Source organism: Mandrillus leucophaeus, unplaced genomic scaffold, assembly GCF_000951045.1.
Source record: "Mandrillus leucophaeus isolate KB7577 unplaced genomic scaffold, Mleu.le_1.0 Scaffold611, whole genome shotgun sequence".
Lineage (NCBI taxonomy): Eukaryota > Metazoa > Chordata > Mammalia > Primates > Cercopithecidae > Mandrillus > Mandrillus leucophaeus.
Genome location: NW_012106598.1, coordinates 1,346,670 through 1,370,613, shown reverse-complemented (window position 1 = coordinate 1,370,613; position 23,944 = coordinate 1,346,670). Strand labels below are relative to the sequence as shown.

At 43.8% G+C, this 23,944-nt stretch overlaps 1 protein-coding gene across 1 annotated transcript in view; it reads left to right on the top strand.

Moving 5' to 3' along the window:
* The first annotated feature begins 6,135 nt into the window (after positions 1–6,135).
* The window catches only part of NIPAL2 (NIPA-like domain containing 2), a 185,822-nt gene continuing 168,013 nt past the window's right edge, over positions 6,136–23,944 (top strand). The window contains exon 1 of the mRNA XM_012000020.1: positions 6,136–6,429. Coding sequence (XP_011855410.1) covers positions 6,136–6,429 — 294 coding nt within the window. The remainder of the gene's footprint in view (positions 6,430–23,944) is intronic.

Sequence of the window (23,944 nt, the reverse complement as noted above, 5' to 3'; positions counted from 1 at the left end):
TTTTCAGGCATAAGATGAGTCTGTTCTGATTAAGATGTCCAGTCATTTCATTATACAAGACTCTGAAGCTTGGGATCAGTGTTAAAGCCAGTGTTCTCTAAGGATGCACGCACAAACACACACACACTGCAGAAGTCAGGGGGTCTGTGGAGTCAGGATATATTTTAACAGGCCTCTCTAGTTCCTAAAAGAACGAAAGTTCCTGGACCACTGGCCTGAGAATGCTGAAGTCACTTCAGCCCCCACCCAGGAACACTAAAGACCTGGGAGGCCCAGGGTTCCCAGGGGCTACTGGTGTTAGGGAGAGGCTTGATGGGCCTTGGAGACAAAGTGGATCTGTTGCTCCTTCCCAGCTTGTTAAAAAAAAAAAAATCTAAATCCCATTTTTGATGTCTAACTATGAGGCCCCATCCGTCCCACCCCTTCTGCCCCATATCTGTGCAGGTGGGTGAGAACACCTGGGCTCACCTTCCTTTAGCACTAGCAGGAATTGAAGCCACACAACACATAAGCCTTTGCCCACACGCAGGAACCCTCACCCCATCCCCACCCCCTAGGCACCATGAAAGCCCAAGCCACATTTCAGATGTGCTTGGGAGCTTGCCCTGCTCTCCATAGAAAACCTCATTATGTGAGCAATAAACCTTTTTAATACCCTCTTGGTGCATGGGTGGTGTCATCAGTCTTAACATTTGAACAAAATTTTGGGTGGGGGTACATCCCGTCTCCATGGAGTGACTCAACACAGCCTCTTGTTTTATCACTGAGGCCTGCACTGCTCCAACATGTCTAGAATTCCTTCTGATTTCTTTATTGGGCCCCTCCTCCTCCCTGCAAGGGAGTTCCCAATGCAAGGCAGGCCCTCATCACAATTGTAGGGCACATGAAACTTATTTTCAGGAGTCCCAGGCCTACCCTTTGGTTGTTTCCCCTTCAGGACATTCGTTGTACTTCCTCCAGCTACTAAACCACCTAGGCTTCTGCCCAACCTTCACATTTACCTCCCCTGAACCCCTATATTAAAAATACACACAAAAAAATCAGAAAAACTCCTTCCTACCAAGGCCTTTAATGACTGCTGAATTTTAATACATTGCTTTTGTGGGGAGAAGATCCTTAATCGTTTTAGTAAAAGAACTTAGTTACTAATGGTGGGGTTTTAGACCTCAGCAATAGAATAGGCATCTATGTGGTTAGGGTCCTAACTCCCCAATATCTTCCCCTTCAACTCACCAGCTGCAATTATGCAATTAGGGCTTCACTCCTTTGGTTCAAAGCTTCATTCTGTTAAGAGGTAATTCTTCCTCCCGCTTTAGTAATAGATACTTAGTGGGCACACAATTATCACATCCTTTCCTGAGGACAGAATATTAGGGGGAAGGGATGGAGATGAAGAGGATATTTGGTAATCAAGGGAGCAGGAAACTTTCACTGGAGAACGGTTGCAGGACCCAGCAGGAATACTGAGAGAGTTGGAAATTCTGGTACATCCTCATTTCCAGGGACTTCAGATATGTCCAGTAGCGCAAAGTGCAATAGGAGCTTGACCTAGAGAATGTTAGTGATGCTAGTGCCCTTGAGGCCATCAGCCCCAACCTCACTCTTTCACAGATGAAGAGCTCAGTGTTCTGAGAGGCCCTACCTAAGGTCACCAAGTTACAGCCAGGACCAAGGCTGGAAATCAGGTCTGCTGTCTCCAAGATGGCACCATCAGATGTGATGGCACCATCACAATTCATCTGTGACAAACAATCAAGCATGATAATTGTGATTTCCTTTGCTGTTACATTACTGGAACTTACCTTTGTTCTGACACGCTTTTGTGAATGCAGGAGACACAGGTACAGTTGTAGCTGCCATTCCCTAGTTTTGACCTAACGTAACCCTGGACATGTCCATGGAGGTGTGGGTGTATATGAAAGTCACCTGCCATGTGTTAGGGGTTTGTGTGGGAACCTGTGTGCTCCCGTGTTAGCATGTCAAGGAACGGGAGCCCCTTTATACTTCTATAATGAACAGCTTCTCCTTCAAATCTCTGCAATCTTAAATGCGGGTTGGATGTCCCTTATTCCACCATGTAGACATGTTATGGGGGCCCAGGGTTCCCACCCGGTTTTGAGAAACTGTAGAGACTGTTTCAGCGAGAAGTCCTGCCCTTTCCAAGTAAGTCAGTTTTCAGAGGACTCCCATGGCGGTGAGCACCTGCCTCCGTACCCCAGGCCAGACCCCAGCAAAGGAAGATAGGCTATAGCTCTTTCAGATTTCTCTCTCAGTAACTGACGTAGCTTTTGCCTCTTTTAAAATTCAACATATTGCTTCTTGCAAGACTCAGGCAGGAGTTCCAAGTCAAACAAGGGAGAGAGTGTGCTGTCCTCCCCACTGCTGTTTTTCTCTGTTATTCTGACCCCTGCAGAGTGCCCTGGGGCCATGACCAGAGCTGTCAATGACACAGCGCAGATGTGAGTGGTGGAGTCAAAGAAAGCCAGCAACCAAAGCATTCAGCCCACTGCTTCTGAAATAGAATCAGTGTGCAAGTTCATACGTACATGTGTAGATACGTGTTTGCTTTTCCTACGAAAACTTTAGTTAGCAAGAAAATTGCAAGTGGCCATAATCCTCCAGCCTTAAAGGCAGCCTGTATGCTGGTGCTGATTTTTCAAGTAAATTGGCTTCCTTCATCAATGTGCTTCCCACTAGCCAGAGAGTTGCCCGGAAAGGCTGTCTTCTTTCACCTGCCTTCTTTGAGGGAGGTCTACAGTTGCCTTGTTGACATGGCAGTCACTAAAGAGGAGGGGACTCTGGCTATAGCCTTAGTCTAGGCAGCCTAAACAGGGAGGCAGAAACCCCTCTCCAGCCCCGGGTGCCTGGAGATGTGAAATCTGGGTCATGATGGCCATTCAATAGTCAGGCTTGCTGTGCAAGTCCAGAACTTCAGAACGGTGGTTGGCCTGCAGCCCCTGAGGTTCAGCAGGGACTCAGTATGATTTCTAAGAGTTTCCCATCCTCATCAGCTTCCCACATTCTGGTCTTCCTGTTGCCCTTGGGAGCCTCTAACCAGAAGAAGAGTGGAAGGGGAAGCGATCCAAAGATTACTTCTATCCCTAGTCACTCACCCCCACTGACTCACTCATCTCCTGCTGGGATTTTAAAGCCAGGATAGAAGGGCTGGGGTAAGGTTTGACTTTTTAAGAAAACTTTTAGCAACTGCTGCCTGCTTCTTATTCAAATTTGGCTGACAATTATTGAATACTTATTATGGGCTAGGCATTGTGCTAAATGCTTTCACATATCTAATCTCACACAATTCTTATAACAACCCTGAGAGGGAGGGATGAATATCCCCATTTTACAGATGGTAGGATTGTAGAGGTAGAGAATGCTGGAAAATGGAAATGGAGAGCCACCAACACTTTGGAGGCAGACCTGAGTTCCAGGCTCTACTTTGTCTTTTACTAGCTGTGTGACATGGGAAAGTTACTCAATTTCTGAGCCTTGATGTCCTGATTGGCAATATAGGCATTGACTTACAGGGCAGTGACAAACAAATGAACAATGCATGTGTAGTTGGCATGCTGCCTAGCACACAGTGGGCATGCAATACATTAGGCAATGATGACTCTTGGAAAGATAGGTCTAGTAGATGTGTGCAGGGCAAAATTGGGGAGGCCGATGTTGGAGATGGGAGTCAGAATAGAAAGCCATGGGTTTTAGGCAACAGTCTCAGCTGAAGCCAGTTGGGGGTGGGTGGAGCAGGAATAGACAGATAGATCAGTAAAACAGAATGGAAAGCCCAGAAATAGATCCACCATAAAATGGAGCTTAGTTTATGATAAAGGAGGCATTATAAATTAGTGGACAAACTGAACCATTCAGTAAGTATGTTGGCTTCCTCTGTGGAAAACAAAAACAAAAACATTAGATCCCTACCTCACACCACAATTAAAAATAAACTTCAGACGGCTTAAGGACTTAAATGCTCAAGAGAATGTTTTTATGGTATGGAGATAAGACATTAATGTCAGAAATCATAAAGGAAAATGTTAAAATTTTAAACTTCTGGAAAAGTAAAAAGCAAGTTAAAAAGGATTAATATTCAAAAAATATAAAGAATTTCCTTAAGTCAATATTTTAAAGGACAAAGATTCCAATAGAAAAATGAAGACTATAAGCCAACAACTCACAGAAGAACCCTGAATGTCCAATATACATGTGAAAAGATGTCTGGGCCTCAACAGTAAGTGAGGGTATTTGGTTTAAACAAGGAAATTCAATTGCACATTATTAGCTTGGTAAAAATAGAAAATCACAGCAATACAAAGTATTGGTGAAAATATACGGAAACAAGAATTCAGCAGGTAGGAAAAACTATTTTAAAGAACAATTTTGGTAACATCTAATAAAATTGCAAATACTCGTACCCAATGACTGAACTCTCCTCTTCTAGGTTATATCTTAGGGAAATTCTTGTACATGTTTTATAAATACTGCTTATAGAAACAAAAAAAAAATGAAAACCACAAAATGCCCACAACTGAGGATATGAGTAAAACAAATAAGTCCACATGATGAATTACTGTACAGCAACTAGAAGGCATGAAGCCAATCTACACATATCAATATAGCTAGATCTAGAATACACAATTTTGAGTGATAAAGGCAAGTTGCAGAATATTATGTATAGGATGATGCATTTTTGAAACAAAAAACATGGAACAATGTTATATATTGTTTATCAATACATGCATGTGTGGTGAAAATATAAAGACATGAACTGGGACACAGGGAAACCATCATAGGGTGGAAGGAGGGAGGAAGGGGAACAGGACTGGTGTGAGGACATGAGGTATTTTAATTCTGTAATGTTTTATTTCTTTTTAAAAAGATCTGAAGTAAAAATTTACAAGTAAGCATTTGTTCAATTGTGGTGGCAGGCACATGGCTTCTTTCAGGGTGTTTTTTCCTTTTAAAAATGAGCGTACCTGGGGTCACTCTGTCTCACTCTCTTCTTCCAGAGCCTGGCTCTCCCTCCCTTCTCTTCATCAAGGAGTTAGAATCAGGAATGTCATCAATCATGGGAACAACTTCTTGCTGTTCTTGTAGGACCTTTTTATCTTGTCTCCGAGACAGTGTCTTTTCTTCCCCTGGCTTTATCAAGGAATTTAACCTTTCTAGCGTTCGTCTAGAACTTGTAGTAAGCGTGATATTAAAAGCAAAGCATCCACTCCAGTGATCTTGGTGGGAAAAAATTACATAATTTCTAAAGTGCTGTGAGTCAAACTCTGAAATGAAAGCTATAAGACTATTGCGTTTAAGTATGGTCACATTCACCCCAGAAGGCTCAGACAGGTACATAAAAAGACTATTTACAGCGGTGTGGGCAGGGTTGTGGGAACGCACCGGGACGGTGAGGCGCTGGAGAGGAGCAACAGCGAAAGTCATTACCACCCTAAGGCTAAAGGGGGGAGGAGAAAAACAGTGTAATTGTGTCCCAGTAAAAACGGAAACTCCGGAGGAGAGGATGCCTGGTGGCAACTGCAGTCATAGAGGGCAGCACCTAAGACCAGTACATGACACCAAAGCAGGGAGAGGGTAGAAAATCAGTGAGAAGAAATACCGTGAGCTATCTTTCCTCCCAGCTGCTAACCTCTTCTAGGTGCCTCCCATTGGCTAAGTCCAACTGGAAGCCAAGTACGAGGCATTCTGGGAGATGTAGTCCACAGGAGTCACCCCGCATCCCCAACCTCCTCTCCCCCTAGGGAGGCAGAGAACGAATCTGGCATGGGGGTGGGGGAAGATGGAGAATCAGCAGGCTAAGAGCTAAAGGAATCCAAGTCCTGGTATTAAGCTAGTGATAGCCACATAATTGCGTTTGGAAGAGCAGAGGGAGAGACCTGGGGCAGGCTGCCCTTGGAGAGAGGTCACTGTTAAGGAAATAGAAACCAAAGAAGAGGAATATGGCTTGGAACTGGGGCTCTTGCTCAGCCTCCTGGGAACGAGACGGGCAGGCCTCCCGAGACCCAGTGTGAGAGGCAGAAGGAGAGGGACAGGGGACTTCAAGATGGGCCCAGAGGGAGTTGGCAGCCAGTGGCTATAAAGCACCATCTGCTTCTTCCAAGTGGGAATTCATAGGTAGCCATGGTGCATGATGAGTGCACAGATGTGGAAGGAAGCGGGCGGCTGATGGAAAGCAGGCGAGTGGGAGGGAGAGGCGCTGTGTGTGAGACCCAGCATCTGCCTGATGCTAACGCCAAGACCACCCTCCAGCCTGAGGCCTCATGGGAAACTGCTTGTCCCACTATCCAGGCTCCAGGCTGTCCGGAGATGCCTCCAGGAGCCCCAGACTCACTGCCTCCCACAGCGGCCCTCCAGCAGACAGTGACACCCACCAACTCACTAAGATTTCTCTCAGTTCTGGGCTTCCCAGCTGAGGTCTGTTTGGCCTGACTGTGACAGGGAGAACAGCGCTGGAAAACAGCTCAGGCCAGGGCGGCGTCTTGACCATCTGTACTCCCCTCCTGTCCTGCCCCGCACTCTTGAGTGTCTGGTGGAGTGTATGAACTTAGAGGTTCCATACTATAGCAATAGCCAGTGGCAGAAGAAGGGGTCCTCAGGCCCTCCTCTGGCTGTGAAATCTCCGTGGTGACATCACTTTCAACCTGAGACTGCTCAAGTCAGGGAGGGATGAGATGAGACTTGGAGGCTTAGCCTCCTAAAGCTAAAAGAGGTGGGTGTCACTCGGCCCCCCTTGGGGCCTTAAGCTCTAACTGAGCAGTACCATGGCTAACCAACTGCAACTAGACTGCATGCTCCTTGAGGACTGGAGCTGAAATTTGGCTGTTTTTTTCTTTTTTCTGTTTTTCATTCCTACAGCACATTTCCCCTGCACATATCTGGCACTTAGGGATTGTTTAATTTAATCTGATCTAGTCTTTCCTTTCAGAGACAAGGAAACAAAGGCCCCATGATAGGCATGGACCCTGATCGAGCACAGTGAGGGCAGAGCCTGTACCAGAACCTGGGCCCCTTCATCCTTGTCCATTGCTCTTTCTACTCCAGCAGCGTAAGTCTCCTTGTTATTCTGCTAAGTGATTTTCTGGGGTTGCATTTCCACCAGGTGAAGGGCATAGCATTTAGCCTCATAGGTTTCCTGACCACTGGCTCCCCACCAGAGATAGATGGACCTTCCCTAGCATCGAGCTGGGTGCCATGGAAAGCTCAGAACTTGATTTGTTATAGAAAAATGCATGTGCTAAGTCGGTCTCCCCAGGGGACATTTTAGCTACATGACTCATGGGGTCTTCAAAGATCCTGCTCCATTTAAGGTGATCTATTTGCAAGCATGTGTAGGCTTTGAGAATTTTACAGTGGTTTGTGAAGAGGGTGGAGTATACATTCAGAATGCATGAGCCTTTCCTGGACTGTAAATAACATTGTATGAGTGTATGTGTGAGAGAAGACTGATAATGATTGTGTCAAAGCTTTTTAGAAACAGATCACTACCTCTTGTCAGATCTGAAATGATTTTCTGCAAATAGGAATTTGCTGACCCAAATTAGACCTGCAGAATATTTATCCTTCTGGGTTGCTGAGGTGCCCAGCTGTGGGAGCAGACCCAGAGAAGAGGTGCGGCTAAGGAAGTGAAGTCAGTGGCCTCTTCTGCACAGCCCTGGGCTTAGCTGTGACTGTGTGATAGGAATTCAGGTGGAAGCATCACACTTTTGCCCCATTCATCCCCGCTTCTAAGCCTGTGCTGCAGGAATTTGTGTGAGGTGAAAGAAATGGATGCTCCCTCCTGTAAACAGCCTTTGCCTTAGATCTGGGGAAGGATGGACATTCCTGGCAACCCTCCTGGGGAATCAGCTAGAGGCTGCGTGGATGCAGACTTGACTTCAGGTAAAGGTGTCCCCCTACAGTGTCCCCCATCACTCTGGATCTTCTAAAGGGCAGTGGATTTGTCTTGACCTTGGGGAGGGTAGCTTTGACCAATAGAATAATAGAAGCAGGACCGGCAGCTCAACCTGTAGAGGGAGTGTGCAGACAGTGGCACGCCAGCACCCAGTGTCTCAAAAAAAAGGCATTGGAGCTAATCTTGAGCCCACTCTCTCTTCCCCCTCACATCCAAGCCATCAATAAGTCCTGTCAGTGCTTGCTCCGGTGAAGATCCAAACCGGGCATTTCCCTTCTCCCCACTGAGCAAGCTTCACCCAAGTTCGCCTCTGTATTCTCTCAAAGGGGTCTCTTGACTATTAAAAGGAGCCTAACTTCCCCTCTTCCACCCTCCTTTGCTCTCTTCTAGGTACACTTCTTTATTGGTTAACCTACCTTCCTTCTGGGAGGAAGGAACACTTTTGCAATGTCCCCAGAGGGACATTTGCCACCTGGAATCCAACCGAATGGAGTCTGCCAGGAGCTTGTGCAGCATCTGCAATGCCAGTTCCAGTTTACAGAGGACTCAGGCTGGCAGTGAGGACTCAGCTGAGATCATCAAACCTTTGGGACTGGCTTGAGCTCAAAATGCTAGGTGCCCTGAGCCAAGAAGCAACGGAACTCACTTGTGGCTCCCTTGTCCTGAAGCCACAGGGCCACATGCTGAAGGCCTGCCCCTGCAGCTCTCTCCAACCTCATCAGACCAGCAAAACCACCTTGTTCCTAAGTCCTTTCTAGAAGCTGGCATGCCTGGGGTGAAAACATCCAGTGTCCCAATGAAATATATGCCATTTATATAAGGTACACTGCTTTGTCGTTGTTAACACAGTGAGGGGATGGGAGGCAGGCATTTCAAACTCATGACTTCAAGGCAACCCAAACAGATGTTAAAGCCTGACCATCCTTTTTGTTAAGATCATAAATACAGCTCAATTTATTGTAATGCTCAGAGGTGTCAGGCACTGTTCTAAGTACTTCATTAACCCTCTCAACAACCATGAAATGTAGATATTGTTATTACGTCCATGCCACAGATGAGGAAACTGAGGTACAGAGAGGTTAAGTAACCCACAGGTTTACAAAACTATCAAGCGCCAGAACAAACTACAAACTATCAACCCAGCACCAGAGCCTATGCCCTTAACCACACTATAATATATATATGGAGGTCATGCCTAGTTTTAAAAAGAAGCACTGCGGTTTTTTCTCTGCAGCTACCACCTCTGGCACCGTGGGCAGGAGGCAAGGCCTGGTCTGTAGAGTGTGTGGGTCTTGAACTCCCAGCATGCAGCTCTTCAGCCTCCAAGGGTGCTGGCCACCTCTGAGCACTCATTAAAGTCAGATGTAATTTCTCTGTTGTCCAGTTCAGTTGGGAAGGGGGCTACTCAGTGTAATCTAATATCTTAGTTTATACATTCTGCAGGGTTTAGGGTCTACAGGAGTGTGAAAATAGCAGATTATCAGACTGACAAGACCCAATTTTGGCCTTGTGATTTTGTGTCCTGTGAGCTTGGGTGCTACAGATGTGGAAGGTGGAAGAGAGTGAACTGAACATTTAGGGACCCTCTGACACCACTGGAAAATGTTTTTGCAATCCCTGCTCTCTATTTGTTTATGCATCATTTTGCACAGAAGTAGCTGAGCGCGTGTAATCACATAGCCCAGCCCAACTGGCCTGTTAACAAAGCTATCTAATCACTGGCATGCCAAGCGAACCACTAGCCTTGACTACTTTACTCTGACATTTAGTTAAACAGAGATGATGCCCTTATGCCTTCCAAAATGGCTGCATCATAAAATATTAAAGTAACGGAAGTGTCTGCGAGTGAGAGCTCTCAAGGAAGGAGGAATATTCCTTACAAGTACAAACAACAGCCAAGTGTATCTGACAATGAATGCATCATTTACAGGCCAGCTTGTGGCATCATTAAAAACGGATCTTACTGTTTGTTGGGGGCTTGGGGAAATTAACGATTAAAAAAAAAGAAATTGGCTCAAAAAGACATGGTGGCCTTAGTAGTCTGGGAAAAAGGAATATGATCATTCGGGAAATATTAATGAGCTTCCACAGTATGAGAGGCACTGGACTAGGCATGGGGACACAGAGGGAAGAAGGTCCCACCTTTGTGAAGCTCAAGTTTAGAGGGTGAATGGGATGGGCAGGTCTGCAGGGAGTTACACACAGTGTGCAAATGGTGCAAGAGAAATAAGCACAGGGCAACGTGGGAGAGAGATACCAGGGGTGTCCCTCCCAGTTTTGAGAAGTCAGAACAGGCTTTTCTAATGTAATAATTTCTAATTCAACATTTGAAGGACAAAATGGAGAGAAAAGGATGAAAGGGGAACCCCCAAGTATTTGCAAAGGTCCGGAGGGTAAGTAAAAACCATAGAGGGACAGAGCAAAGAGGGGACAGAAGAGACCATATGTCCCAGTTTATGGTGCCTCCTCAAAGATGTGAGTCTTGGCAACTTCCAGCCAAGATAAAGAGAAAGGACACAAGGTACATTACAACGTCACCAGTACTGTTTACCCTTCCCATGCCCCTGAAAACATAGCACATTCAGGGAGCTACAAGGTCCCCAGTACTGTTTACCCTTCCCATGCCACTGGAAACATGGCACATTCAGGGAGCTACAGGGTTTCAGAATGATTAGAGCAGAAAGGGCAAGACCAAGAAGTGGCAAGAGATGAGCCTCTGAGATTTCCCCAGAGATGAGAGTCTGGAGGGCCTCATGACTTATATCAAAGATTTGGGGTATGGGAGCCGCTGAAGGATTCTAAGCAGATCAGATTAGAAAGATCCTCCTGGCTGCTCTATGGAGGCTGAATGGGAGAAGGAAGTCAAGACCAGAGGTGCGCAAACCCATTAGGAGACTATTGCAGTGAGGGACACTACAGTGGCCTGATTCTGGTAGAAAGTATTCAAGAAAACACTCATTTCTCCTTTTCATCACTTCCTCTTGAGTGACTCTGTCTTTTGGAGCTCTCTGAAGTCAATATATTTGCTTTGGCTATTAATATTCAGCAGGAATAGAGGGATGGTGCCCAGTTCTTGCCCCTGGGAGCTCACATCTCTTCCCCAGAATGTCGTGACTCTGTTCTTCAGCACAGGAAGGAAATACCATTTCCCCAGCTCTTTCTTCAAAAAAGTCACTCTCGATTTGCTTCTGAGCGATGTTTGTCTCTGGACAGAGCTTGGATTCCATGAGCCTGTGCGTGTGTGCGCTGCAGTCCAGCTCAGGGGTGGCTCTGCTTTTCTTGACTTCCTGGATGCCAGAGAACTTAAAACAGTGTTGTTTCCTCCTGATGCTTATCTCCACAACCCTTTCTCAGAATGTCTTGCCCATTAACTTTCTAACAGCACCATTTTTGGTGCCAAGCTTCTTGTTTGAAGGCTTGGAGCTTTACTGGAGCAAAAAACAATTGCATTTCTGCCTGTCACCCGCCTCTCATTCCCCTAAACCATGCCTACCTTTCCTCTGAGCCAACACACAAAGCTATGCACTTCTTGAGAAACACCCCTAACCTTGAACCTGCCCTGGGTCCCTGGAAGGTGGCTCATGGATCATCACTGTAATGCATTTTAAAAGAAGAGCCAAAAATGCAGGGAACACTATCCCTGGCAATGGATTCCTCAAAGAAGTCACAGGCACTGGGTAAGAACGACCGGAAGCCCTGATACAACTCCACACACCTCAGAATCCTTCGTGGCTCCCCATTGCCTTCAGGATAAAGCACAAGCCTACTGGGTATCTGTGGGGTCTTTTCTGGACAGCAGGGTTCAGTTCTGTTTCTGCCTTTTGAAGCCCCAGTGTGTTTTTATTGGGTAACGGGTGTGTGATTGGACCTGCCATGGCTGCCTGACCCAGGGGAACAGCTCCCCCTGCTGGTGGGAAGGTCTGCTGCACCTTGGCCCCTATTGCCCGTGTACCTCACTTCGTGCATTGTGTTCCTGGTGATTTGCACGTTAAACTGAATCATCTGCTGAGTGTTCTTGGGGTGTTCACTTTTAAAAGGAAATCCGTGGCAAATTCTTTTTGTGAGGCGAGAAATCCTTTTTGGAGCAAAACCTGACAGCATCTCTGCCCTTGGAATAATCACTGCCCTTCCCCATCCCCTCACTTGTTGATGTTCAGAATGTTGGAGTTTATTGAAGGGGGTCTGTTGATTCTGGGGTTCAGGATGAGGACCCTGGGCATGGGTCCTGGGGAAAGGCCACAGTAGCTGAAGCTGAGCCGCAGATACTTGTACATCTGACATTTCCATGCTTTGCGGAGGCTCCTTATAACCTGAAGCTTGTCTCTTAAGGGGTTGATACGTCTCAAAGTCTGACGAGGGGGTGTTGTTCACAGCTTCAAAGGCCCCCCACTGGCAGATTCAGGTGGACCCACGCACACATTTGGAAATGGGTCAACTCTTGTGGCCCTTGGCTAAATTATCAGGAGGAAGCAGAAAGGAGAAGGCAAAGAGAAACATGCCCTCCATTAGAAGGGTATCAACGTTTTACCCAAAGGGGATCTGCCTATCACAGTTACAGTTGTTTTTCCTCCTTCCAGATGTTGTGTGTTACGAAGTCCTTTATTAGTAAGCACACACATGACAGCCTCAGCCAAGTCCAGTGCCAGTGCCAGCCTTACGCCTCCAACCATGGTGGCTGCAGTTAAGCATGAGGTACAGTGTGCTATGCACTGAGGTATGAATCCCGTGCTTCTGGGAGCACCATTCTGTAAAAATGAGACTCCCATTACAGCCTGGACACTTGGCTCAAGATAATGGGATTAAGCTTCAAGGCTTGATCTCTTTTGAGATTAGAATCCTTGCTATGGGAACCCATGTTCAAGGCCAACATCCTCGTTTTACCTGGAGACCCAGGCAGGTGAACCCTGGGTCATTTCCAAACTAGGCTCCTTAGGAGTCAAAGTCTGGAGACCCAATTTGCATCTCTATAGTTGATTGGAGTGCTGGATCCCTGCTAATCCAGTCATCTAATAAGGCCAGAACCCACTGGACTTGAAAATTATGTTCATGGCATCTTAAGCTCAGGGCATGAAGGAAAACCCAGAATAAAAAGTACAAAGACTCTTTCCTTCTTCAATTGAGAGGGCAGACAGGCTATGTGCACTTGAAAATGGTTATAAACACCAGACCCACCAATTATAATTTAGGAGGTCTTATATGTAATCTGCCCAGTTCCAGATACTTTAATTCTATGTTGCAGGGAAGTAAGTGCCAGCTGGCCACAGACCGACCAGGCTCAGGGTTCAGTTCTAAACATCACTGTTTGGGAAAAGCTCAATCTAAAACAGACAGCTCTGGATGTGTTTAGGTTTTGCTTTCTTTCCACTTTTAAATATTAAAAATTGACTCCAGCTGTGGGGTAGAAAGTAACGCCTAACCTATAAAAACATTGACAAATAAATCACAATGCAATTTGCCGCGCATTTTTGTGAGGTCTAAACACCAGTTCTTGAAAGGAATTTTCCATTATTGCATCTTGGGAAGATAACTTCTTCATGAAAAATTCATTTGACTTTTGTATTTCATAAAATCATCACATAGCATTCCCACATTTGGGATCTGCATGTACTGGAGCAACCCTGGCTTTCAGCTTCGCTTTCCAGACTCCTCAGCCTGTCTTCCATGACTTTTGCAGGAAAGGGGACAGCATTCGGATCCTTACCTGGTAGTTTAGAGCTAAGCTGTGCCCCCTATCCTAAGCTGTGCCCCCTATCCTGGGCTCTGTCCTTTTGCAAACTAAGCTGAGTCTCAGCTAAGGGACAGCTCTCTCTGAGTCTGGTGTGAGCACCAAACTCCCCTAACAAAACTCTATCCATGTGTCCGGCACACCTCTGGGCACCACCCCTGCCCAAGCAAGAAAGAAACTCTCAACTTTATTGCTTCTTGATGCTTTCACTACTAGGAAATAGCACTTTTCTTTCTGAAGTAGGGACAAGGGATTCAAGGAGGACCCAGAACAGAGGAAGGAAAAAGAGTCTGTGTGACAGGCTTGGTTGTGATTTAGAATCTTCAAGTGTCTTCTTCCAGCAATGCTGCTAACCCCAGCCCAATCTGCATGGTATCACCCACGATAGGATAGGCAGGCTGCAGTAACAAGCACTCCCAAATCTCAGTGACATCTTTCTGCTTATATTCTATGAATCACAAGCCCATTGCATTATGATATCTACACTAGGATCCGACTGATGGAGCAATCATCATCTGAAATATTACCAATGATCATGGAAGAAGGAAAGAACCATCTTAGAAGCCCCTTCACCAGTAATTAAATGCCACAATGACAGAACTGGTTACATAGTGCCATCCAACCTCAGGGGACCAGGAAATAAAATTCTACCCACCCAGAAAGCAGAGAGCTAGAAAGATTTGGTGATTGGCATTGATGGGTATTACATCCATCTTGTCTACCTACAATATCTGGTGATCCTTCTGCAGTATCTATACTGGGCAGCAACCCTTCTGGGCCCTGGCCTCAGTAAGATCACAGCCTTGGGAGTATAGCTATGGGGACCAGGAAGCTAGTATGTATCAACTGCAGTCAAGCTTATAGCAGATGCCCTCTTGGGGTGTCTGCCCAGTTCCTGCACTTCTCTGAGTGCTACACCCAAACTTCTCTTGGAGTTGCCCCCAGCAGTTGCTATCATGTAGGTATTACACAGCCCTCCTCGACCCAGTTTATTGGATCAGAGGAACGTACTTAACTAAAGCAGAGCCAATACCACTCTCTCAGAAATTTAGAATTGTGGTTCAGAAACAGCTAGTCTGTATGGTGCATGTCAGTTGGAGAGCTTGGGCAAAGCCATTTTCTGCCACATGCATGGAGAAGCAAAGAAAGTTGTACAACAGAGCAAGAAGAATGAACCAGACACACAGAGAGGAGTAGGTATAAGTAGCCATGTGGAGAGAGAGAAAATTCCAGCCTCATCTTAGCACACAGACACTTCACACCAGAACAAAATTAGCACTTTGTTGGCAAGGGAGAATGAATGCTGTAAAGGCAAATAAAAGTGTCTACCACAGAGGTTAATTACCTAGGCCTAGGGCATTGAGTGTCTGAAAGATTCCTATTGAAATAGTGACACTCTTGGCCAGTCGCTGTGGCTCACACCTGTAATCCCAGCACTTTGGGAGGTTGAGGCAGGTGGGTCACCTGAGGTCAGGAGTTCGAGACCAGCCTGGTCAACATGGTGAAACCCTGTTTCTACCATAATACAAAAATTAGCCAGGCGTGGTGGCAGGCGCCTGTAATCCCAGCTGCTCAGGAGGCTGAGGCAGGAGAATCGCTTGAACCCGGCAGGTGGAGGTTGCACTGAGGTGAGATCGCACCACCGCACTCCAGCCTGGGTGACAGAGCCAGACTTCATCTCAAAAAAAAAAAAAGAGGAAAGAAAATACACCCCTGCAAAACTAATACCTGCTGCCATTACTCGCCATAGTTCTCTGTGTTTATCAGTTTAGACAGCCATTTGGTGATGTCCTTAGGAGAAAGAGCCCAGGATTTGCCTATTTTACTAGATTGGAATGTATGGGGGTTATAATAATGAGGAAAATAGTCAATTACATATAACAGAAAACCTCCAAATAACTGTGGTTTCTTTCGGTTTCACACAAATCTAGAGGTAGGTAGTCTGAGGCCAGCACAGTCTGACACAGCTAGTTCCCCTAGTTCTCTGCTCTGCCTTCCCTTTAAACGTCTCATCCTCATGTTCTAAGATGGCTGTAGGAGTCCACCATATTATTGTTTCTGGAAGCTGGTGAAGGAAGGAGAGGAGGGTGTGTCCTCTTCTTTTAAAACTTCTCAGAAGTCTCATTGGCGAGAGCTTAACCCTTGGAGGAGGAAGGTAGAAAAATCTGCCCAAGAAGCCCTTCCTAAATGGTGCTTCCAGTAAAATTAACTCCATTACCCTGGCTCCAACTAATTGGACTGGGACTTAGGGCCTAAAACAAGACAACCATGGGTAGACCAGACTTGAGGAAAGTTAACCTTGAAAGTAAATTGATTTGAAATTCCACCTGGTTGAGCTTTTCTTTCCAGTAGGGGCTCTTCATAAATGAATGGTGAGATAAAGACCAGATCAGATCCTCCCTTCAGGACACCACACCAAGGGAAGGGAGGCACACAGGCTCAGGCCTGCCCCCAAACAGTGCTGAGCTATTGCTCTGTAGCTCTATGAGTTCTTTTTTAAAAATATATATATTTTTAGAGTTGAATCTTGTTATGTTGCCCAGGCTGGAGTGCAGTGGCAGTGGTCACTATCATTTTTGTCTGCCAAGAGAACAGCAAAAGTATGTTTTTCCCATACCTCTCCTCATGGTTCCTTTGGTCTCTATACCTATACCTATTATATCTACCTATACTATATCTACTATATCTACCTATATTTGTTCATTCATTGGAAATTGCAAGTTGGTGATATCCTAATTTTCATTTATCAATTGGGAAATGCTTTTATAGAGAGACTATTGCCTTCATCTGCTACATGTTGAACATCCCTCATCTGAAATGGTTAAGACCAGAAGTGTTTCAGATTTCAAAGTTTTTTGGATTTTGAAATATTTGCATATACCCAAGTCTAAACACAAAATTCATTTATGTTTCATATATACATTATTATTATTTTTTTTTATTTAGAGACAGGGTCTCACTCTGTCACCCAGGCTGGAGGGCAGTGGTGCAATGACAGCTCACTGCAGCCTCGACATCCCTGGCTCAAGTGACCCTCCCGCCTCAGCCTCCCAAGTAGCTGGGACCACAGGCATGCACAACCACACCCAGATAATTTTTCTTTCTTTCTTTCTTTTTTTTTTTTTGTAGAAATAGGGTCTCCCTATGTTGCCCAGGTTGGTCTTGTCCTCCTGGGCTCAAGTGGTCTTCCCGTCTCTGCCTCCCAAATTGCTAGGATTATAGGCATGAGCTACCACACCCCGCCTATGTTTCATATACACCTTATACACATAATCTGAATGTAATTTTATATAACATTTTAAATAATTTTGTGCATGAAACAAAATGTGTGTACATTGAATCATCAGAAAGCAAAGAATCACTATCTCAGCCATCCATATGGACAATCAGTGGTTGCCTGGCATCACTATCATTCCTGACTCTGAATGTATATGCTACCAATAAGCAATCATTTTCCCACACTTATTCATGCATAAATACTTAGCAAAAAGTTTATCACTGATACAGTGAAAAAATATGTGTTCAGGGTAACTAAGCGGCACAGTAGCATCACCAGAATACATGCATCAGCTATGAAACAGCAGTAGCAACAAAGGTAGACTTCAGTCTCCACTTACAAGGCTGTATTTTGATTAAAAGGTTATTGTACATTGCTTTTTTTTTTTCTTTTAGGTAAGAAGGAACATTAGAAATAGTTGAGGGACCAGGATATAGGTCTGCTAGGGATGAGAAAACATTCTGCTGGATGACTTTAAAATATTTCCTTGTCATCTGCTGCATTAATTGCAGTTTTTGTCTTGCAAGTCTCTCTTTGGTGTTATAAACTGCCTTTATTTCTTGTTCTGTGGTGAATGCACACTGCTATAGTCCTTCAATAAGCCCACCACACATTTTCACCACGTCATCCACAGGCATTTTTTCTGCAGTGTTAACAATGCCATTGTCATTTACTTGTTGCATCCTGTTGGAGCTCAGAAAGTTTTGGATTCTGGAGTATTTTGGATTTCAGATTTTCAGATCAGGGATGCTCAACCTGTATGTATGCTCATAGGTACAGTTCATATGGGGAAAGCAGGATAAATCAAGAGCCTACCTCCTCTTTAGATGACTAATTCTTTCAAAAATTTTAAAGACCATTGTGAATTGTGGATTTAAACATGTGTAATGACTTTCAGTCCCTTGAAATTATTGTTGTTGAAGCTAAACTTTTCCTATCTTTTGATATGGGATTCTCTACAATTTGGCTGTTGAGTTCTTTTGTCAGAACTCTAGTAGTTTTTTTGTTTGTTTGTTTGTTTGTTTTGGAGATGGAGTCTCGCTCTCTCACCCAGGCTGGAGTGCAGTGATGCGATCTCGGCTCACTATAAGTCTCCATTTCCCAGGTTCATGCCATTCTCCTGCCTCAGCCTCCTAAGTAGCTGGGGCTACAGGTGCCCACCACCACGCCCAGCTAATTTTTGTATTTTTAGTAGAGACAGGATTTCACCTTGTTAGCCAGGATGGTCTCGATCTTCTGACCTCGTGATCTGCCCGCCTTGGCCTCCCAAAGTGCTGGGAGTAGAGGTGTGAGCCACCACACCCGGCCGAACCCTAGTAGTCTTTAATAGCTTCCTTGCTGACTGGTGTGACAAATCGTTCCTCTTGGACACTTTCTGACTTGGATTTGGAATTAGCCATTTCTCTAAGGAGGTTTGCATCTTTTGAGTAAAAATTGGTATTTCAGAATCAGTCTGAATGCTAGGGATGTCCATTGCTACTAGATTGATCATTGTTTCTAGACCTTTTCAGTGAATGGAGCTGGGGGTTGCAGAGGGAATACACGTATATAGTCCCTCAGCAGCCCCCAGCTCTGTTATATAGCAGAGAAAGCATATTTGATGACAGAGCTTTTATTAACCTCTTTAATCTGTATATCCTTTCTTCCACGCCAAGATTCCTGTTCTCAAGGACACAAGGGATGATAGAATTAGATTACCCCACAGTTACTCATTTGTTTTATCCCATATTGCATACACAGCAGACTCAGAATAAAATACTAATCCTACCATCATTATTATGACCAAAAACATTTTAAAAGTGTTTTACATATGATCTCTCGATCCACCCCACTTAAAAAAGATAGTTGTACTATATCTCCATTGTCAGGACATGGAGCCACTACATACTTTACTCTATCATTAGCTCTCATTTAATCTTAGTTTCACAAGTAACTGTGTATTTAATGCTCCCCATGAAGATGTCTCTAGTTATTTTGGTTGCCCAAGGTTTGTGTGGTAGAAGACTTCTTAGTGGGGGACTTACGGAACCAGTTTCCCTAAGTTGTTGATAAACAGTATGTCTGTACCCTTTATATTGAAAGTCAATTTTGCTGAATACACAGTTTTGGGCTCACATTTTCTGTCTTGAACACCTTAAATATGTTATTTCATTTTCTTCTGGCAAAAAGTGTGATAATAATCTAATTTTCTCTTTCATGCCATGTACTCTTTTTTCTAGATGCTCAAAATATTTTTCTTTTTCTATAAAGTCCTGCAATTTTATTAGAGTGTGTCTTAGAGTTGGTCATTGATACAGTTGTGCTGTGTACCCACTCAAATCTCATTCTGAGTTGTAGCTCCCATAATTCCCACGTGTTGTGGGAGGGACCCAGTGGGAGATAATTGAATCATGGGGGCAGTTTCACCCATACTGTTCTCGTGGTAGTGAATAAGTCTTACAAGATCTGAGGCTTTTATAAGGGAAAACCCCTTTCATTTGGCTCTCATTCTCTTCTCTTGTCTACTGTCACATGAGATGTGCCTTTCACCTTCTGCCCTGATTGTGAGGCCTCCCCATCCACGTGGAACTGTGAGTCCATTAAACCTCTTTCTTTTGTAAATTCCCCAGTCTCAGGTATGTCTTTATCAACAGTGCAAAAATGGACTAATACAGTAAATTGGTACCAGTAGAGTGGAGCATTGCTGAAAAGATACCCAAAAATGTGGCAGCGACTTTGAAACTGGGTAACAGGCAGAGTTTGGAATAGTTTGGAGGGCTCAGGAGAAGACAGGAAAATGTGAGACAATTTGGAGCTTCCCAGAGACTTGTTGAATGGCTTTGACCAAACTGCTGTTAATGATATGGACAATGAAATTCAGGCTGAGGTGGTCTCAGATGGAGATGAGGAACTTGTTGGGAACTGGAGCAAAGGTGACTCTTGTTATGTTTTAGCAAAGAGACTGGTGGCATTTTGTCCCTGCCCTAGAGATTTGTGGAACTTTGAACTTGAGACAGATGATTTAGGGTATCTGGCGGAAGAAATTTCTAAGCACCAAAGCATTCAAGAGGTGACATGGGTGCTGTTAAAGGCACTCAGTTTTGTAAGAGAAGCAGAGCATAAAAATTCAGAAAAATTGCAGCCTGACAATGCGGTAGAAAAGAAAATCCCATTTTCTGAGGAGAAATTCAAGCCAGCTGCAGAAATTTGCATAAGTAACACGGAGTCAAATGTCAATCACCAAGACAATGGGGAAAATGTCTCCAGGACATGTCAGAGATCTTTGTGGCAGCCCCTCCCATCACAGGCCTGGAGGCCTAGGAGAAAAAAATGGTTTCGTGGGTTGGGCCCAGGGTCCCTCTGCTGTGTGCAGTCTAGGGATTTGGTGCCTGCATCCCAGCTGCTCCAGCCATGACTAAAAGGGGCCAATGTATGACTTAGGCCATGGCTTCAGAGGGTGAAAGCCCCAAGCCTTGTGGTGTTGAGCCTGAAGTCAAGACTTGAGGTTTGGGAACCTCCACCTAAATTTCAGAGCATGTATGGAAATGCCTGGATGTCCAGACAGAAGTTTGCTGCTGGGGCAAGGCATTCATGGAGAACCACTGCTAGGGCAGTGCAGAAAGGAAATGTGGGGTGGGTCCCCCTATAGAGAGTCCCCACTGGGGCACTGCCTAGTGGAGCTGGAAGAAGAGGGCCACCATCCTCCAGACCCAGAATGGTAGATCCACCAACAGCTTGCACTGTGCACCTGGAAAAGCCATGCTCAACACCACCCTGTGAAAACAACTGGGAGGGAGGCTGCACCCTGCAAAGCCACAGGGGCAGAGCTGCCCAAGGCCATGGGAGCCCACTTCTTGCATCAGCATTACCTGGATATGAGACATGGAGTCAAAGATCAATTTGGGGCTTTAAGATTTGACTGCCCCACTAGATTTCAAACTTGCATGGGGCCTTTTACTCCTTTGTTTTGGCCAATTGCTCCCATTTGGAGTGGCTTTATTTACCAAATGCCTGTACCCCCATTGTATCTAGTAAGTAATAACTTGCTTTTGATTTTACAGGCTTATAGGCAGAAATGACTTGCCTTGTCTCAGATGAGACTTTGGACTGTGTACTTTTGAGTTAATGTTGAAATGAACTAAGACTTTGGGGGACTGTTGGAAAAGCATGATTGGTTTTGAAATGTGAGGACATGAGATTTGGGAGGGGCCAGGGGCAGAATGATATGGTTTGGTTGTGTCCCCACTCAAATCTCATCTTGAATTGTAGCTTCCATAATTCCCACATGGTGTGGGAGGGATCTGGTGGGAGATAATCAAATCATGGAGGCAGTTTCCCCCATACTGTTCTTGTGGTAGTAAATAAGTCTCACCAGATCTGATGGTTTTATAAGGGGTTTCTGCTTTTGCTTGGCTCTCATTCCCTTCTCTTGTCTGCCACCATGTGAGACGTGCCTTTCACCTTCTACAACTGTGAGGCCTCCCCAGCCACATGGAACTGTGAGTCTATTAAACCTTTCTTTTGTAAATTGCCCAGTCTCAGTCATGTCTTTATCAGCCGCATGAAAATGGACTAATACAGTCATTTTGATCAATATTACCAGGTATATGGTGTGCTTCATCCTCCTGAAGAGTTGACCATGTTATCTTTATAAAACAGACCTGAAGATTCTATTGGCTCTGAAGTCTACTTTGTCTGATGCTAACATAGCCACTCCAGCTTTATTTTGATTCATGTTAGCATGATATATCTTTTTTCATTATTTTTCTTTTTTAAATAGACATTGTTTTTAGAGCAGTTTTAGGTTCATAGCAAAAGTGATTATAAAGTACAGAAGTATCCTGTGTACCCTCTTCCCCACACATATACAGCCTCCCCCTCTGTAAACATCCCACCCCAGAGTGGTACATTCATTACCGTTCAAGAACATGCATTGACACATTGTTGTTACTTAAAGTTTATAGTTTACATTAGAGTTCACTCTTGGTATTGTACATCCTACAGGCTTTCAAAAAGGTATAACATGTATCCACCATATAGTATCCTGCAGAGTAGTTTCACTGCCCTACAAATCCTTTATACTCCTCCTTTTCATCTCTCCCCCTCCCAATCCCTGATGACCACTGATCTTTTTACTGTCTCTATAGTTCTGCCTTTTCTAGAATGTCATATAGTTGGAATCATAAGTATGCAGCCTTTCAGACAAGCTTCTTGTCAGAATATACATTTAAGTTCCCTCTGTGTCTTTTCATGACTTAATAGCTCATTTCCCTCTAGCACCAAATAATATTCTATTGTCTGGATGTACCACCATTTATTTATCTATTCACCTACTGAAGGACATCATGGTTGCTTCCAAGTTTGGGCAATTATAAATCAAGCTGCTATAAACACCATGTACAGATATTTGCATGAACATAAGTTTTCAACTTCTTTGGGTAAATACCAAGGAGCATTATTACTGTATTGTTTGGTAAGAGTATGTTTAGTTTTGTAAGAAACTGCCAAAATGCCTTCCAAAGTGACTGTACCATTTTACATTTCCACAGCAATGAATGAGAGTTCTTGTTGCTCCACATCCTTGTCAGCATTTGGTGTTGTCATTGTCATGAATTTTCAACATTCTAATCAATGTCTCATTGCTGTTTTAACTTGCAATTCCCTAATGGCATATAATGTTAAACATCTTTTCATACACTTATTTGCCATCTGTATATTTTTGGTGAGATGCTTGTTCAGATCTGTTGCCCATTTTTAAATCAGGTTGTTTGTTTCTTAATGTTCAGTTTTAAAATTCTTGGTGTATTTTGGATAACTGTCCTTTATTAAATATGTCTTTTGCAAATATTTTCTGCCCATCTGTGGTTTGTCTTCTCATTCTCTTGACAATGTCTTTTGCAAAGCAGAAGTCTTTAATTTCAGTAAACACCAGCTCATCGATTCTTTATTTCATAGATTGTGGTTCTGGTGTTGCATCTAAAAGTTATTGCCAAATCCCAGGTCATCTAGATTTTCTTTCTTTTTCTTTTTTTAACTCTTCTAGTTTTATAGTTTTGGATTTTACATTTAAGCCTATGATCCATTTTGAGTTAATGTTTGTGAAGGGTGTAAAGTCTTTGTCTAGATCCATCTTTTTATATATGGATATCCAATTATTCCAGTATCATTTGTTGAAAAGACTATCTTTTCCTCATTACATTGCCTTTGCTTATTTGTCAAAGATTAGTTAACTATATTCACATGGGTCTATTTATGAGCTCTCTATTCAATTCCATTGTTCTATTTATTGATTCTCTCATCAATATCAGTCTTGATTATTGTAGATTTATAGTAAGTCTTGAAGTTGAGCAGTATCAGGTTTACTTTTTTCTTGTCCCCCAATATTGTGTTGGCTATTCTGGGTCTTTTGCCTCTCCATATAAACTTCAGAATCTTTGTTGATATTACAAAATATCTTGCAGGGACGTTTACTTTTTGTGAATTGTGATGAATCTTTAGAACAAGTTGGAAAGAACCAATATCTTGACAAGACTTTGTCTTTCTATCATCCTTTTACTTTTAACCTATTTGTATATTTACTTTTAATGTATGTTTCCTATAGGCAACATATAGGTCAGTCTTGCTTTTTTATCTACTCTGACAATATCTGCCTTTTCATTGAGATTGTTTCAACATTTATATTTAATGTGATTGCTGATATGGGTAGACTTCAGTTCATTATTGTATTTTTTTTCTATTTGTCCCAGCTGTCCTTTGTCCCATGTTTCTCTATTTCTGCCTTTTTTGGATTAATACAGTGTTTTTTTTTTTTTAAATAACTTTACCTTTTTCCTTGGTTTATTAGCTATAACTCTTTGTTTTGTTATTTAGTGGCTGCTATAGGGCTTATAATATAAATCTCTAACATTTTACATTCTACCCTCAAGTGATATAGCATTTTTAAGTATAGTATAAAATCCTTTCTTCCATTCTCCCTTTATGGGCTTTGTGGTATTGTTAGCATACACTTTGTTTTCACAAATATTGTAAACCCTACAATATAATACATTTTTTTTTT